The sequence below is a fragment of the Citrus sinensis genome, chromosome 8, assembly GCF_022201045.2.
Source record: "Citrus sinensis cultivar Valencia sweet orange chromosome 8, DVS_A1.0, whole genome shotgun sequence".
Classification (NCBI taxonomy): domain Eukaryota; kingdom Viridiplantae; phylum Streptophyta; class Magnoliopsida; order Sapindales; family Rutaceae; genus Citrus; species Citrus sinensis.
The window spans coordinates 13,235,022-13,252,105 of record NC_068563.1 but is presented as its reverse complement, the minus strand read 5'-3'; the positions used below and the strand labels follow the sequence as shown (position 1 = coordinate 13,252,105).

General features: G+C 36.0%; 1 protein-coding gene and 1 non-coding gene across 2 annotated transcripts; one reads left to right on the top strand and one right to left on the bottom strand.

The window, feature by feature from the left end:
• Positions 1-1,144: 1,144 nt before the first annotated feature.
• Positions 1,145-2,681, bottom strand: LOC112496079 (uncharacterized). The gene is made up of 3 exons (XM_052432677.1): positions 2,382-2,681; positions 1,912-2,148; positions 1,145-1,666 (listed from the first exon to the last, which is right to left on the bottom strand). The coding sequence occupies exons 1-3, from the start codon at positions 2,679-2,681 to the stop codon at positions 1,145-1,147; spliced, it is 1,059 nt and encodes a 352-aa protein (XP_052288637.1).
• A 250-nt stretch (positions 2,682-2,931) lies between these two features.
• LOC112496082 (small nucleolar RNA R71) lies at positions 2,932-3,038 on the top strand. Its single transcript, XR_003062540.2, has one exon. It is a non-coding gene; the product is annotated as a small nucleolar RNA R71 (small nucleolar RNA).
• The last annotated feature ends 14,046 nt before the right edge of the window (positions 3,039-17,084 follow it).

Sequence of the window (17,084 nt, the reverse complement as noted above, 5' to 3'; positions counted from 1 at the left end):
AAATTTCAGAGGTGCTACAACATTACAGAGACATTGTACTTAAGCCATTGGAGCAGACTTTATTACAAAATAAGCATAGTTCAAAAAAAAAAATTTCCCCCAAACTTGAGATATTTTCTACTCTTTGTAATTTTCTTGATTCTGCTGCAGCATTGTCATGAATCTCAACAAAAGTTTAAGTGCCGGGACAAAATTTCAACCTCCATCTATAACTATCTTTACTTGGCATTCTTATAAATACCGAATAACACTCAATTTATCTTCATTAGGTTTTCAAATCCATACACAAATATTAGATAACAGAGCTTTACACAACACACAACACACAATACAAGCATAAACACATGAACTCAAAAACACAACCCCCCAAACTTGAATGGTGTTGTGTCCTCACAAGCACACAAAACAAAACCACATAAACCAGACATGCATACACTAAATAAAAGAACATACAGAATGAATTAGAAAATTAAAACTAAATGAAAGAAAAGTTTTGCAAAAAAAAAGTAAAATAAATTAGCGGGTATGGGTACTCCCCTGTTGCTGGAAGCACTGTTGCAGTATAGGCTGTAAAAGGTCACTTCTTCTTTGATCCACTTCTCAAACGCTCCTTATCATAAAATTTGATCAATCCATTGCTGCTACAAAAGCAAGAAATGCTTCTGTTGTTTGAGAATCTTCTATTATATGTCATGTTGTAAGTGATGCTGCAATAATTCCTTCCTGCTCTTTTTGCCTACACATTTTTTTTTACTTGTTGCAATTTAATACAAAGACAAAAAATTAGATGCACACTTAAAATAACAAAAGAAAAATTAAATAATTTAAAAGCTAAATTCAATGCCTTAAAAACTTGAAACAACTTCCCTTATTGGGTTGCCTCCCAATTAGCGCTTGATTTTAAGTCTTTCAGCCTGATCTTTCTTGTTTGCTCAACTTGGATCCTTCAATAATCGATCATTCTTTAGGCTGTTCATATCATCTCCCATATAGTGCTTCACTTTCGGCCCATTAACATTGAATTCTTGTTGCTCTGGAGTGAGTTCCCTTTGCTGTATTTGCTCATTAATTCTGAAGGGTTGCTTCTCCTCTTACCATGCTATGTTAGCTGCTCCACGATCATCATCATGAAGTTATTCAAATGTTACAAGATTGATTTCCTCCTTACTGCAGCAACTGTGAATCTCTCTCTTACAACAAAGTCCACAACATTAATAAAATTATAATCTTCAATCTCATCGGGACTCTTCATGGCACCTAGCACATTGAATGTAACTTGTTGTTCATTCGCCCTCATGATTAATTCTCCTTTTTGAACATCAATGAGAGTTTTTCTCGTGGCTAAGAAAGGTCTCCCTAGAATGATTGGTACTTCTTTGTTTGCTTCAAAGTCTAACACAATGAAATCCACCAGAAAAATAAATATATCCACCTTCACCAACACATCTTCAATCTTTTCTTCTGGATATGCATGAGATCTGTCAGCAAGTTGTAAAGTCACTGTTGTTGGTCTACATTCCCCAACTCCCAATTGCTTAAACACTGATAAAGGCATGAGATTGATGCTAGCCCCCAGATCATAAAGTGCTTTGCCACTGTATTTAGTGCTTATGGAGCAAGGGATTGTGAAGCTTCCTGGATCCTTCATCTTCTGCGGTATCTTACTCTGAAGCATTCGGTTGCACTCTTGTGTTAGAACAACTATTTCAAATTCTCAAAGTCTTCTTTTTTTTTTCATCAAAATATCCTTTAAAAGTTTCGCATAATTTGACATTTTCTTTAGAGCTTCCACAAAAAGGATATTAATATGTAGCTGTTTCAGCACTCCCAAGATTTTGCTGAACAGCTTGTGACAAGCTGTTGCTTTTGAAATCTTTGAGGGAAGGGTGGTGGGTGCCTAAACTACTGTACTGCAACAGGTTGTGCAGACTGCTTCTCTTTTGCTCTACTCGGGTCTGTTGCTGTTGGTGCTGTAGCTTCCTCACCAACAAGTGTTGGATTATAACTTTTTACAGATGTTGTAGCAGAATTGTGTTGATTTGCTTTATGAAAAGTGGAAGACTGTGACTCCTTCTCTACTTGAGTGTCTTCTTGGCCTTTGTTGGACTCAATTCTTCTTTTTGGTACACCAACTGGTCTATCAACATCCTTTCCAAATCTCAAGCTAATCACTTAGCAGTGCTCTTTCCCTTCTCTTCTTGGGTTCTCTGTGTTGCTGGGTAAATTGCCCTGAGGTTTGTTGCTTTTTGCTGTAGCAAGCTGTCCAATTTGATTTTCCAAGTTTCTCAAAGATGCAGCATGACTTTGGACAACCGCTTCATTCTTCACAATATAATCCTTAATCAAAGCTTTAAGGGAGCCAAGTTGATCATTGTTGATACTTCTTTGCTCTTGGTTTGCTGATAAAATCTAGGTGGTTGAGCAAGTCTATTCTGTCCACTGGGTGCTGCAACAGTCTGGTTCTGATAACTCCATGAAAAGTTTGGGTGCTGTCTCCATCCAGGGTTGTAAGTGTTTGAATATGGATTGTCATGATTCTGTTTATTGAAGCTGCCCATATAATTGACTGAAGTTGGATTCCCAGGACAATTATCAAATAAGTGTCCCTCTCCACAATAAACACAAGAGATCTCGAGAATTTGGTTGACAGTTGCTGGAGCAGTGGTCATAGCTTTCACCATATTTGTTAATGAGTTTACTTGGGCTGACTATGCTGTCAAGACATCTACATTCTGTACTCCTGCTGTTCCTCTTGCTGCAGCTTGTCTAATTGATGGCCACTGATAATTGTTGTTAGCAATCCTCTCCAAAATTTCATAAGCCTCATTGTAAGACTTGGATAATAAAGCCCCATTTGCTGAAGCGTCCACCATCAATCTAGTGCTTGAATTGAGACAATTATAGAAAGTTTCCAATTGTATGCAGCAATGAATACCATGATGAAGAAATCTTCTGAGTAATTCTTTAAATCTTTCCCATGCATCATACAAACTTTCATCTTCAAGTTGATGGAAAGATGTGATATCGTTCCTCAATTTTGCATTCTTGGTTGGCGGGAAGTATTTCATCAAAAAATTATCAGCTAAGTCACTCCATGTAGTGATAGAATCTGGTGGTAGAGAATTCAACCATGCTCTTGCACGATCTCTAAAAGAAAATGGGAAAATTCTGAGCCTTAATGCTTCCTGCGATGCTCCAGCAATCTTGAAAGCGTCACTCACTTCCAAAAATAGTTTAAGATGTAGATGAGGATCTTCGGATGGGAAACCATTAAATTGCCCCACTGTTTGAAGCATCTGAAATATCACAGGTTTGAGTTTAAAATTATTAGCTTGAACATCGGGTTTAACTATTCCTGGATGTATGGCTTGAGGTGTCAACACTGCGCAGTCTCCAATGGCTCTATCTCTATCGTTCGCCATGTGAATAATGTTGTTCCCTAGTTGCCTTTGAACACATTGTCCATTAAGACCTTCATGTACATTTGACTGGTTGTATCTCCTCTCTATGGTTCAAGTTTCTCAAATCTTACAAATCATCCATTGCTACAGCAACTTGTAATTCCCGATGCTCTCTTCTCAATCTCCTTACAGTTCTTTCAATTTCTGGATCAAATTGGAATTCAACAGGTTTATATTTGCACATGCAAGGGTTGCTAGATCACCTATGTCAACAAAATAAACAAATCGAAATTAAATTAAAAATTAGCACCGTTAAAACTAAATTCACAAATTACAATGAACAATCAATCCCCGGCAACGGTGCCAAAAACTTGTTGGGTATAAATTCAAGTGCTATTGGTGTCAATGTGCAAGTGTACACAACAAGTAATAAAGTTGAGTATTCAAGATCGTCTCCATAGGGACTAATGTTATTAGACTTGCTACAACAATTTTAACAGTGCAGATTTTGTTTTAAATTAAAATAAAACAATTAATGAAATTAATATACTTATTAAAATAAAAACGCAATAAATAAAATGCAACAAAGTAAATTATCACGTCACGTTCAAGGATAAAACTAATGGGAATATAGAGTAGTTGAGTGAATAAACTCTCCTAATGGTCTTGACTATTTTCTAATGGTTGGCTCGATTGCTGCAGTATCTACTACAGCACTGGGCAGAATCCTTATGTATCTTCAACTGTCGTATGTTGGATATCTTATAGTTACATGCAACCTAACAATGATCAATTGTTATGCCAACATAAGATATAGCACTACACGCTTAGGTTCTATTTACCATACAAGGTGAATCTCTATGTCTAGTTCATCACTAATCTTAAATCAAGCATGATCCTTTTGGGACTCGAGTAAAACTCAATCTGGGAAACCCAATTTAAGATCAAGTATTGTTTTGATATATGCCACTAAGATAGACCCTTTTGTGGCTCTTCCTTAGCTAGTACCATTAAATGAGTGATCAGCCGAAATAATGAATAAAAATAAATTCTATCAAAACAAAATGCTACAATGCAGCAACTTATATTTTCAGTCAATAAACCATCAAGATTATTTATCACTCAACCATAAATAAATTTAGTTCATGATTTGCAAAAGAAAAATAAAGAACAAGGTTTCGGCCATGAAACACATCTCCATGAATAAATATAAAACAAGAACACAAGAGAAGAATAAGAAGGACTAAGCTCCCAATTGATTTTTACAAATTCTCCTCTTGTGCAGCCCTTAATTTCTCTCTTGAATCTTGTTTTTCTTTTGTTTCTTTGTGTTTTTCTCCTTGGATGACGACCCCCCTTTTTTTCTTATGATGTGTGCTTCTTTTATGGTTGAAAATTAGGGTAAACGGAAGCATAGGTCGCGCATAAGTCAGATTAGGAAACTGCATATCGCAATTCTGCAAGTATCCCAAGCGGAATTTTCTCTGTCGTTGTTCCAGGATTGCTACAGCAACGGCTACAACAACTACATTGTTCCAGATTTGTTTAAATTCTTTTATAGCCATGTTCTTACCTTATTTTTGTAAGCCTATTGCATCAGCATTCCTTCCTTGAAATACTACCTTCTGGACACCTATAATTATTCACACAATGTAAGCACGAATTATTCTAAATAAAACAAAATTCATTAAGAGTAAACTAAAATGAATGTTTATGCAAAATATAACAAAAATGCAATAGAACCACATCAATTACTCTCTAAGTAGTATTGATTTAAGTCTAAAAGTGCCATGATAACTCTCATTTCATAGAGTTATCACACTCTGACCAAGCAGGACATCACAAAAATATTTCTTGACGAGCAGTTGTGGATGTTACATTATGCAAATATGCTGCAACAATCTAGATTTCTTTGGTATGCAGATTTTGCTAATTATCTAATGAATGGATTGCAACCTCCTGACTTGAACTACTAGTAGAAGAATAAGGTTTCTCTATGGTGTTAAAAACTATCAGTGGGATAAGCACTACTTATACAAGATATGTTCAGACTAAGTGATTAGAAGATGCGTTCTTGATGAAGAGATTGCAAGCATTTTGTAGTCTCATTAGGTTGCAGCATATGGTGGCCTTCTTTACCTTTAGAGATGCTTATGAGTTTGTTAAGTACTGTGATAAGTGTCAAAGAATCGGAAACATTTCTCAAAAGCATGAAATGCCACTAACCAATATTTTGGGGGTTGAACTCTTTAATGTATGGAGGATAGACTTTATGAAACCATACCCATCATCTTTTGGAAACTTATACATTTTAGTTGTTGTGAACTATATGTTCAAATGGGTAGAAGCAATAGTATTACCAACCAATGATGCCAAGGCAGTGGTGAAATTTCTTCAGAAGAATATTTTTACAACATTTGGCACTCCTAAAGCCATCATTAATGATGGGGGAACCCATTTTTGCAGCAAGATGTTTGCTGCAGCATTGGCTAAGTATGGGATTAAGCATAAAGTTGCTACAAGATATCATCCACAAACAAGTAGTTAAGCAGAATTGTCCAATAAGGAAATCAAAAGGATATAGACTTATTTCTGGCAAAACTTGCTATTTGCCATTAGAACTGGAGCATAAGGCATATTGGGCAGTTAAACAACTGAACATGGATATAAATACTGCAGCAGAGTAGAAGAAGCTACAGCTTTGTGAACTAGATGAGTTGAGGTTATTCTCATATGAAAATGCAAGAATTTACAAGGAGAGAACCAAGCAATGGCATGATTAGCAAATTCAGTAAAAGGAACTCATTTTAGGTTAACAAGTATTGCTTTACAACTCTGCATTAAAGCTTTTCCCCAGAAAGTTAAAGTATGGATGGTTAAGACACTTTAAACTCATCATGGTTTATCCTTATGGAGCTATTATCTTAAAGATGAAAGGACTGGCCAGGAATTAAGGTTAATGGGTAGAGAGTGAAGCACTATATGTGAGCTAATATTAACAGCCTTAAGGGGAATCTATACCTGAAGGATCCAATGTGATCAAACAAGGAAGTCAGGTTGAAGGACCTAAAACCAAGCACTGATTGGGAGGCAACCCAATGAGAGAAGTTCATTTTGAATTTTTAAGCACTTTAATTTAATTTTTGTTGTTGTTCAGTTTTTTCTTTAATTTTTTTTTAGTTTATAAAACTAACTTCTCTATTTTTTCTATCATTGAACTACAATTAATTAGAAATTAAAAGTTGGAAAATTTGCATGCAAGACTTAAATAGGGAAGAAAATGTTGCAGCAACTCATTTAATACTATAGCAAATGCATCATCCTGCTGACTCAGCAACCAATGTCTAGCTAACAGCCACCAAAAAAAAAAAAAGAGAGAGAAGAAAAATTTTACTGTTGGTGACATTCATGCCCACGTTAGTAAGACAACCTTTTTGATTTTAAGAGGAATGAAATCACTAATTTTGTGAACCTCATCTCTTTCTTCCCTAATTTTGTGAACCCTATCTCTTTCTTTCTCCATCTATTTTCAAAATTTCAAAATTTTCAAAATCTTTCAAATTAATTATGTTTCTCTCTTTCTATTTCCCTTCCTCTATAAATTTAATCTTTTTTCTGTATTACGTTTCACTACTGATCGCTCTTCCTCCATTGTAATTTTAAAGATCACTCTCTCTTTTTCTCACGAACTTCCTTGAGTGTTGTAGCAATGTTGAGAGTCAAGGTGCCTGCTAAAAGGTTGAAGGACCTAGAAAAATTCTACAGTTACAAGGCTGAAGATAAATATGAGGAGTTTATTGAGCCTTGTAAAATTTTGGAAGAGAAGGGTTTTGAATTTCCTAAACGACCCATTGGCACAATCAACACCATTCTCATAGCTGCTATAAAGAGGGGCTGGATCAGATTTTGTGCAGACCCTCAAGATCCAGTGATTCTAGTTCTAAAGGAATTGTACTCCAACTTGCTGAAGCAAGCCCTACGCAACATCACAATGAGGCAAGTTCAAGTTCCTTTAGACTCTAGAGTGATAAATGTTTTTTTATGATTTGCCTCCTGCGGTTAATTGTGAATACACTGAATTAGTTTAGAGCATAATTGTTAAGAAATTGAAGAAGGTGTTTAAAATATTGACTGTAGAAGGAAGTGAGTGGGTTAATGAAGAAGCTAGAATTGTTAATAAGATAGACCTTAAACTGATTGTAAAGGTTTGGGTGAAATTTTTAAAGTCTAGGTATTATCTATAATCGATTAACCAGCGGATGTCAGCAGGTATGTTATTCCTCATAAGCAATCACATGCATTCGGACCGAGCATTATAGATTGTAAGGAGGGCATTCTGAGGAAGTAAAGGGAATCATTGCGAAGTTTTGCTAGAATCTCGTTTCTGTTCATACCTTCGCGTCAGAATATCAGTTATTATGGGAAACTGAAGTAACTGACTTGATTTTCATGGAGTACCGTTATCCGTCACTCAACCGGGGTAACAAACTAAAGCACACAAACCAAGTAACAAACTTAAACACACACAAAAAATTACAATCGTCCTCTTATTGAATTTATCTCAAGCTCCAACTAGAAGTCGTAGACACCTCCCTCAATGTCTCTGAATTGTCTTTCAAAAGCCTCAACATGGGATACTAACTCTGGTGGTTGTAGATACCAAATATGATATGTTTTACAAAATTGAATCTGGCTTCTGAGATGAGATTTTACATGTTGAAGTCGTCTAAAAAGGTCCAAAAAGATCTGTTTAGCCGAGGCACTCATGATTAATAATGATAAAAGATAAATTAATGATTAAACAAACACACTTATACAAAAATAATTTCAATTAACAAAATAATAGTAAAAAGAAAGAAAAAAAATCAAATCACCGAAAAGAATGAAAAATCTCAATTCAAATTTGGTGGGTCACTCAAATTTATTTCGATATCCTCTCCATGTGGTTGGTACTCTATGGCTTTAATATTTGACCATTAACTTTAAAAGTGAAACCATTCTTTGGGTCATTAATTTCAATTGCTCCATATGGAAAAACAGTATGAACAATAAAGGGGCCAGACCATCGAGAGCGTAACTTACCTGAGAATAAGTGCAAGTGAGAATTGAATAAAAGCACTTTCTCACCTGGAGTGAAAGATTTTCTCATAATTTTCTTGTCATGAAAGACTTTCATTCGCTGCTTGTAAATCTTGGCATTTTCGTATGCACATTACAAATTTCTTCAAGTTCTGCCAGCTGTAATCTTTTTTCTGAGCTAGCTTACTGCATGTCATAGTTGAATTTCTTAATGGTCTAGTATGTACGATGCTTGAGTTCCACAGGTAGGTGGCAAGCTTTTCCATACACTAGCCTGTAGGGTGACATCCCAATCGGGGTCTTGAAAGCCATTCTATATGCCCATAATGCATCATTGAGTCTTAATGACTAATCTTTTCTGTCTGACCTCACCGTCTTTTCTAATATGTGCTTTATTTCTCGATTGGAGATCTCAACTCAGCCACTGGTTTGCGGATCATATGGGGTCGCCACTTTGGGAGTGATGGAATACTTTGTCAAAAGAGCTTTGAATGATTTGTTACAAAAGTGGGCACTACCATCACTGATTATTGCTCGAGAGAATCCAAAGCGTGAAACAATATTGTTTTTCAAAAATCCTATCACCACCTTATGATCATTAGTTCTACATGGAATTACTTTTACTCATTTTGATACGTAGTCAACAACAACCAATATGTATTAATGGCTAAAAGATGGGGGAAAGGGTCCCATGAAGTCGATACTTTATACATAAAAAATCTTGACCACTAAAATTGGGTTTAGTGGCATCATATCCCTTCGTGTAATGCTCCTTATTCGTTGACACCAATCACATGACGAGCAAAAGGTGTAAGCATCTTGAAATATAGTTGGCCAATAGAAACCACATTGTAAAACTTTAGTAGCTGTTTTCTTAGCACTGAAATGGTCTCCACAAGCTTGTTCATGACAGAATGAAAGGATATTTTAAAATTCACTTTCTAGGACACATCGTCTGATAATTTGATTTGCACAATACTTGAACAGATAAGGGTCATCCCAAAAGAAATTCTTTATTTCTATAAAAAAATTGGCCTTGTCTTACTTGGTCCAATGCTCTGGAAGTTGACCTGTAACAAGATAATTAATGATATCAGCATACCATGATAATACTTCCACATTCATCAATTGTTCATCTGAAAATGATTCATTCAATGGTAATAGTTCCATAACTGTGTCAGAATGGAGACGAGAGAGACGGTCAGCACTGTTGTGCAAATTTTATTGAACTCGCAAGTGCACAAATCTATTGTAGAATAGATCAATGGTGACAAGTGTCGATCCCACGAGGAGGTGGATTTTAATTGTGTGTAGAATTAATTTTTCTAAATGGGTGATTGGATTTGTGGTGAAAGTGATTTAGATTATCCTAAAATTGGAATTGAAATGGCGAGAATAAATTGAAGAGAAATCTATTGAAATGACGTACTTGGGTATCTGGATCCACATCAACATGCACCATGGGCTAAATATTCCTTATTAGTGCTAATTAAATCATGAGGGGGGAATCCACACCTCATGAACCACACTCTAATCAATAGGGTGCTAAAGGCTTATCGTACCAAATAATAATAACATTGTACTAGGGAGCCGGTGTAACCAGGGCGGTATCTAGACAAGATTATTATTATTTGTCTACAAGAAGTCAACAGGATCGTGACACCTCATCAGTCAATGCCACATCATCGGTCAATGCCATGTCATTGATTCGTCTATGTGAACAGTGTCGTGAACAGTAACGTAGACAGTACCGTACATGTGAACAGTGCCATTTTTCCTTTTATGCTCCTCCTAAGGTTTTTGACCGTCCTGAGTTCAAAAGTGATATCCGTTTTGCCGTCTAATCTCTTGTTCATTGTGAAATGACTGTGATGCCCCTAAAATACATAAAATACTTAATTATAATACAACACACATAATTAAATAACAAGAAGTTTAAATACATAAAAGTAAGGGTGTTAGTAAAATTTGAAGTGTAAAATGACAATTTTCTCCTTTATAAATATACATTTTCTAACACTCAACACACCCCCCAACCAACTTATTGCTAGTCCCAAGCAAATAAAGCGAAAACAAAATTCAAATCCAAAATGATTTTTTTTTTAACAATCATGTTTATTCAATCAGATTAATGATAGTAATCAAATAAAAGTATAAGCATTATCTCCAGTCTAAAGAAACATCACACCCACATCAACCATCCACATGAATCAGCCCAATAGACTTTGTCATAGCTACTTTCAAGAATGACATGTCAAACCCCAAAATCTCACTGGAAGTAGTGACACTCTCATAAAGAAATTAAACCCAATAAAAATAGTCACTTCAATGAATGGTAATTGAGAGAAAATAATAAAGAAGTGATATCACATGCTCTCACCAAGATGAAAGAAATATGCCCCCAGCTTAGAAATAATACGATCTCAAGTCAAATAAAAATGCTAGTCAACCCAATTTATTTATTTTTATTTTTATTTTTTTTATGCACCACTACATTTTTTTAGCCCATATAACTAACTTTTACTTCAGACTATAGTTTCCTAAAATCAAAAAGGACTTTTATTAGGACGTAACGTAGGCTAGGGACATGGCTAACAAAGGAGGGGAAATAAGGAAAACAAAGTGTATGTTTGAGAAAAATGTAGAGATTTTTGTTTTGTTTTTTTTTTGGAAGTTGCAAGGTGGATTTCACCTATTATTGTTATTTTTTTCTTTTTTTTAAAACAACAAATTTTTTTTTTGCTTTTGTTTGGCACAACGTCACTGAACAAAATAATTATTTATATTTTTCTCAAACATAAATAGGTGATGAAACTTCTAAGGCATCGGATAATACTCCAAATCGGAGTGGGTCAAAATGATAAGTTGACAAAGAAAAGGTTTTTTTTTTTAAGGCTCAAATGGGTTAACTGTGGATATTTCACAAAAGGGATGGCTAGAAAGGCTCAAACGAATCAAAGATGACCTTTCCATCATTTTTTAGGGCTCTAAAGAATCTTCCATATCTACTAGTTAGATGGGCCTCCAGATGTAGCAACACACATTTTTTCTTTTTTTTTAAATTTTACAACAACTTTCTTTTTAAGGGTTAACTCAAAAGAAATCTAGAGATCATGTATAAAATAATAAACTGCTAAGCTGTATAAAGAATGGGCAAAAGGGTTACTCTCCAAGAAAATGATAGGCTCAAAAACTCACTTGGTACTTATTATGACACGTTCATTCCTTCAAGCAACTCATAATTATTTCCGACATCAACATGTAAAGTAGCAAACATAGAGTAACATCACTTAAGACCAAAGATAATACAAATACTAAAATTTGAAATTAATCATGTCATCCAATGTTAAAACAAATCACACAATTTTTTTTTTAAACAACATTCTACCCCCCAACCTATTCTAAACATGAAAGGAAAATATGCATGCAGAAATGTGAAAATGATGGAGAAAAACTAATTAGAAAAGTTGCACTTAAAATGATAGAAAAAGAAAATGATTTTTTTTAAAGTTAGAAGATGCGTTTCTAGAGGTACTAGACTCCATATTCAGCCATTTTCGACTCAAAAATTTGAAAATGTATATTTATAAAGGAGAAAATCAAAAAGAAGAAGAAAAATGAATATTAAAGCTTAATAAGGAAAAGAAAATGTCTGATTTTTTTTAATTTTTATTTATTTATTTTTTTCAAACGATGAAAATGCATTTCTAGAGTCACTATACTCCATATTCAGCTATCTTCAACACAAAAAGTTAGCAACAGTTAGTTTCTACAACAAAAAATCAGTAAAAACTTAACCAAGATTTCACAATTGTCGACTATTCCCTCCCCCCAACCAGAACGAAACATTGTCCTCAATGTTTTAAAGGAAATAAGTAGAGTTTAGAAGACATCACCTGGGTGGTGCAACACAGAAGAAAATATTTACAAGCGGAGAGTTAAATCTAATTTGTACTTCTTACTGCGGCTACTGTTACCATCATTATTTGGACACTCCAACACAAAGGTCTAAGGGTCTAGCTCCGGTTTATAAGCTTGTAACAGATCAAGTAGCTCATTAGCAGTAGGGGTGGGCATTTTACCCGATCCGACCCGACCCGACCCGACCCGATAAATTTCGGGTTCGGGTCGGATCGGGTCGGGATCGAAACCCGATCGGTTTGAAATTTACAAACCCGATCGGGTTGTGATCGGTTCGGGTCAAACCCGACCCGACCCAAATACCCGATCGGGTTCTTAAAAAAAAAAAAAAACATATTGACCCGAATTGACCTGATTTCAACCGACCCGAACTGACCCGAATTGACCCGAATTGACCCGAATTGACCCGAACTGACCCAATTTCAACCGACCCGAATTGACCCGAACTGACCCGAACTAACCCAAATTGACCCGAACTCAATCCTACCCATTTTAAATCCAACCCGATCCAACCCGAACATAACCCGAATTAATGACCCGACCCGAACCGACCCGAACATAGTTCGGGTCGGGTCATTAATTCGGGTTATGTTCGGATTGTTCCTTGTCTAACCCGAACAACCCGAAACCCGATCGGATTGACCCGAACCCGACCCGAACCCGATTTTGCCCACCCCTAATTAGCAGTGTGAGCATAAATAAAAAGGTTTTTCACATTGGAAGGAATGAAGTAGTTTTTTATTGCATGGTTAAGAAATACGATGAAGGCATCATAGAAGTTATTGACATTTAACAAACCGATGGGTTTCTGGTGAATGTGCAGATGGGCCCAAGATGCTAGTGTGATAAGTGCCTCTAGTGTTGATCTCCTGGAAGGAAAATAAAAGCATCAGCATGATTAAGCATTTCAGTTATTCTTTCTTGCATACCTGAGACGACTAACTCTTCTCCAGTCGATGAGTCAGACAAACTGCCCAAAGGTTTTAGAGCTCTTGGGATGATGCCTAACACTTGGCTTCCTCTGACAAAAGCAGCTTCTGAGACCAATTTTGATAACCCTCGGTTACCTCCTCCATACACCAAGTGTAATTTTCTCTTTGCTATGCTTCAACTAAGATCTATGGTTGCCTCAACGAACTCTTTATGTTTGCCATAGTGAAATCCAGAAAGCACACAAATGTTCTTGAATTGTCTATTAGGAGTAGCTACCATTGTGATACTTCTAAAAAATAATTTATGAGTGCTTGACAAAAAATTATATTTAAGAATCTTGGTGACAGCGGGTCACAGCTGTGTATGAGGTAGCATATTAGTGTCAAATAACGTGTAAAGCACATGGCTCGAGAGTAAAAAAGCAAACAGTAAAAAATATGATAAAATAAAATTATTAAAGACAATAATGCAAATGATAAAACAACAGTGAAATAAAATAATAGTGAAGTAAAATGATATTTACAAGTAGTTGCGACTGTGGTTCACATCTTCCTCTGGTTTTATGTCCAGAAACGGCTCGAATGCCCTCTATGGGTCGAGGATAGGCTTCCCATCCAGTTTTCTTAAAAACTGGCAAACAGGGTCGTTTATAGTCAGATTCCCGAGACTATATCGTGCATGCTCTTTCTGGAATAATGGCCATAACTGAAGAATCGCTCCTTGCACATATCCACTGGGATGTGTTTCAAGAGATAAAAGGATATCATCCAATGACTTCTTATTCAAGCCATCCATAATGAATTGAATCTTATCTTCCCTGTTATCAGACACCATTCCTAAAGAACATGGGTTTTTATCGCAACTCATTCTGGCACACTTATGATAAGCAACAGAAATTCTTCGAGCTCGTCGTTTTCTTGCATAATTTGCTTTACCACAACCAGGCATGTATCCAATAAATTTTGGAGGTAACTCACCTGCCAATCGTACTTTAGCCTCAATTAACCAACGAATGTCAATAGATATGTTATTCCTCATGAGCAATCGCATGCGTTCGGACCAGCTTTATAGATTGTAAGGAGGGCATTCTGAGGAAGTGAAGGGAATCACTTGTGAAGCTTCGCTAGAATCTCGTTTCTTTCCATACCTTCGCCTCAAAATATCAGTTATTATGGGAAAACTGAAGTAACCGACTTGATTGTCACGGAGTACCGTTATCCGCCACTTCAACGGGGTAACAAACTAAAGCACACAAACATAAAAACAAATTAAAACACACAAAGAAAATTAAAATCGTCCTCTTATTGAATTTACCTCAAGCTCCAACTGGATGTTGTCAACACTTCTCTCAATGTCTCTGAGTTGGCTTTCTAAATCCTCAACATAGGATACTAACTCTGGTGGTTGCAGAGCCCAAATACGATGTGTTTTACAAAATTGAATCTGCCTTTTGAGATGAGATTTTACACGTTGAAGTGGTTTAAGAATGTTCAGGAGGAACGGTTTAAGTATGGTACTCATGATTAACAATGGTAAGAAAAAAAAACTTAATGGTTAAACAAACACATTTATGCAAAAATAATTTCAATTAGCAAAAAAAAAATAATAAAAAGAAAGAAAGAAAAAAAATCAAATCAAATTTGGTGGGTCACTCAAATTTATTTCGGTGTCTTCTCCATGTGGTTGGTACTTTAGATATGGCTTTAATCTTTGACCATTAACTTTAAACGTAACACCGTTCTTTGGGTCCTTTATTTCAATTACCCCATGTGGAAAAACAATATGAATAATAAAGGGGCCAGACCATCGAGAGCGTAACTTACCTGGGAATAAGTGCAAGCGAGAATTGAATAAAAGCACTTTCTGACCTGGAGTGAAAGAGTTTCTCATAATTTGCTTGTCATGGAAGACTTTCATTCGTTGCTTGTAAATCTTGGCATTTTCGTATGCATCATTGAAAATTTCTTCAAGTTCTGCCAGCTGTAATATTCTTTCTGAGCTAGCTTGCTGCATGTCAAAGTTGAATTTCTTGATGGCCCAGTATGCACGATGCTCGAGTTCCACAGGCAGGTGGTAAGCTTTTTCATACACTAGCCTGTAGGGTGACATCCCAATCGGGGTCTTAAAAGTCGTTCTATATGCCCATAATGCATCATCAAGTCTTAATGACCAATCTTTTCTGTCTGGCCTCACCGTCTTTTCTAATATGTGCTTTATTTCACGATTGGAGATCTCAACTTGGCCACTGGTTTGCGGATGATATGGGGTCGCCACTTTGTGAGTGATTGAATACTTTGTCAAAAGAGCTTTGAATGCTTTGTTACAAAAGTGGGCACCACCATCACTGATTATCGCTCGAGGAAATCCAAAGTGTGAAACAATGTTGCTTTTCAAAAATCCTATCACCATTTTGTGATCATTAGTTCTACATGGAATTGCTTCTACCCATTTCGATACGTAGTCAACAGCAACCAATATGTATTGATGGCCAAAAGAAGGGGGAAAGGGTCCCATGAATTCGATACCACATACATCAAAAATCTCAACCACTAAAATTGGATTTAGTGGCATCATATTCCTTCGCGTAATGCTCCCCATTTGTTGACACCTATCACATGAAGAACAGAAAGTGTAAGCGTCTCGAAATATAGTTGGCCAATAGAAACCACATTGTAAAACTTTAGTTGCTGTTTTCTTAGCACTGAAATGGCCTCCACAAGCTTGTTCATGGCAGAATGAAAGGATATTCTGAATTTCACTTTCTAGGACACATCGTCTGACAATTTGATCTGCACAATACTTGAACAGATAAGGGTCATCCCAAAAAAAATTCTTTATTTCTGCAAAAAATTTGGCCTTGTCTTGCTTAGTCCAATGCTCTGGAAGTTGACATGTAACAAGATAATTCACGATGTCAGCATACCATGGTAATACTTCCACACTCATCAATTGTTCATCTGGAAATGACTCATTCAATGTTAATGGCTCTGTAATTATGTCAAAATGGAGACGAGAGAGATGGTCTGCGACAACATTTTCTGTGCCTTTCTTATATTTAAATTCCAAGTCGAATTCCTGCAAAAGTAACACCCAACGAATTAGTCTAGCTTTTGCATCTTTCTTTGTGAGAAGATATTTAAGAGCAGCATGATTTGTGAATACAATTATTTTACAACCAATGAGATAAGATCGAAATTTCTCTAATGCAAACACTACTGCTAGCATTTCTTTTTCAGTAGTTGAATAGTTCAACTGTGCATCATTCAATGTCATGCTAGCATAGTAAATAACATGGGGAATTCGATCAACTCTTTGTCCTAATACTGCTCCTACTGCATAATCAGATGCATCACACATGAGTTCAAATGGTAAGTTCCAGTTTGGGGGCTGAATGATGGGTGATGATGTCAACAATTGCTTTAATTTTTCAAAAGCCATAAGACATGAATAATTAAAGATAAAAGGTACATCCTTAGCAAGTAAATTGCATAAGGGTCTAGAAACTTTGCTAAAATCTTTAATGAAACGTCTATAAAAACCAGCATGTCCAAGGAAATATCTTACTTCTCTGACTGTTTTGGGTGGAGGAAGATTTGAAATGAGATCCACCTTAGCTTTGTCAACCTCAATACCTTTGCTCGAAATGATGTGACCGAGAACAATACCTTGTTTTACCATAAAATGACACTTCTCCCAATTTAAGACTAAGTTTTTCTCGATACATCTCTGCAGAACTAGTGTTAGATGATG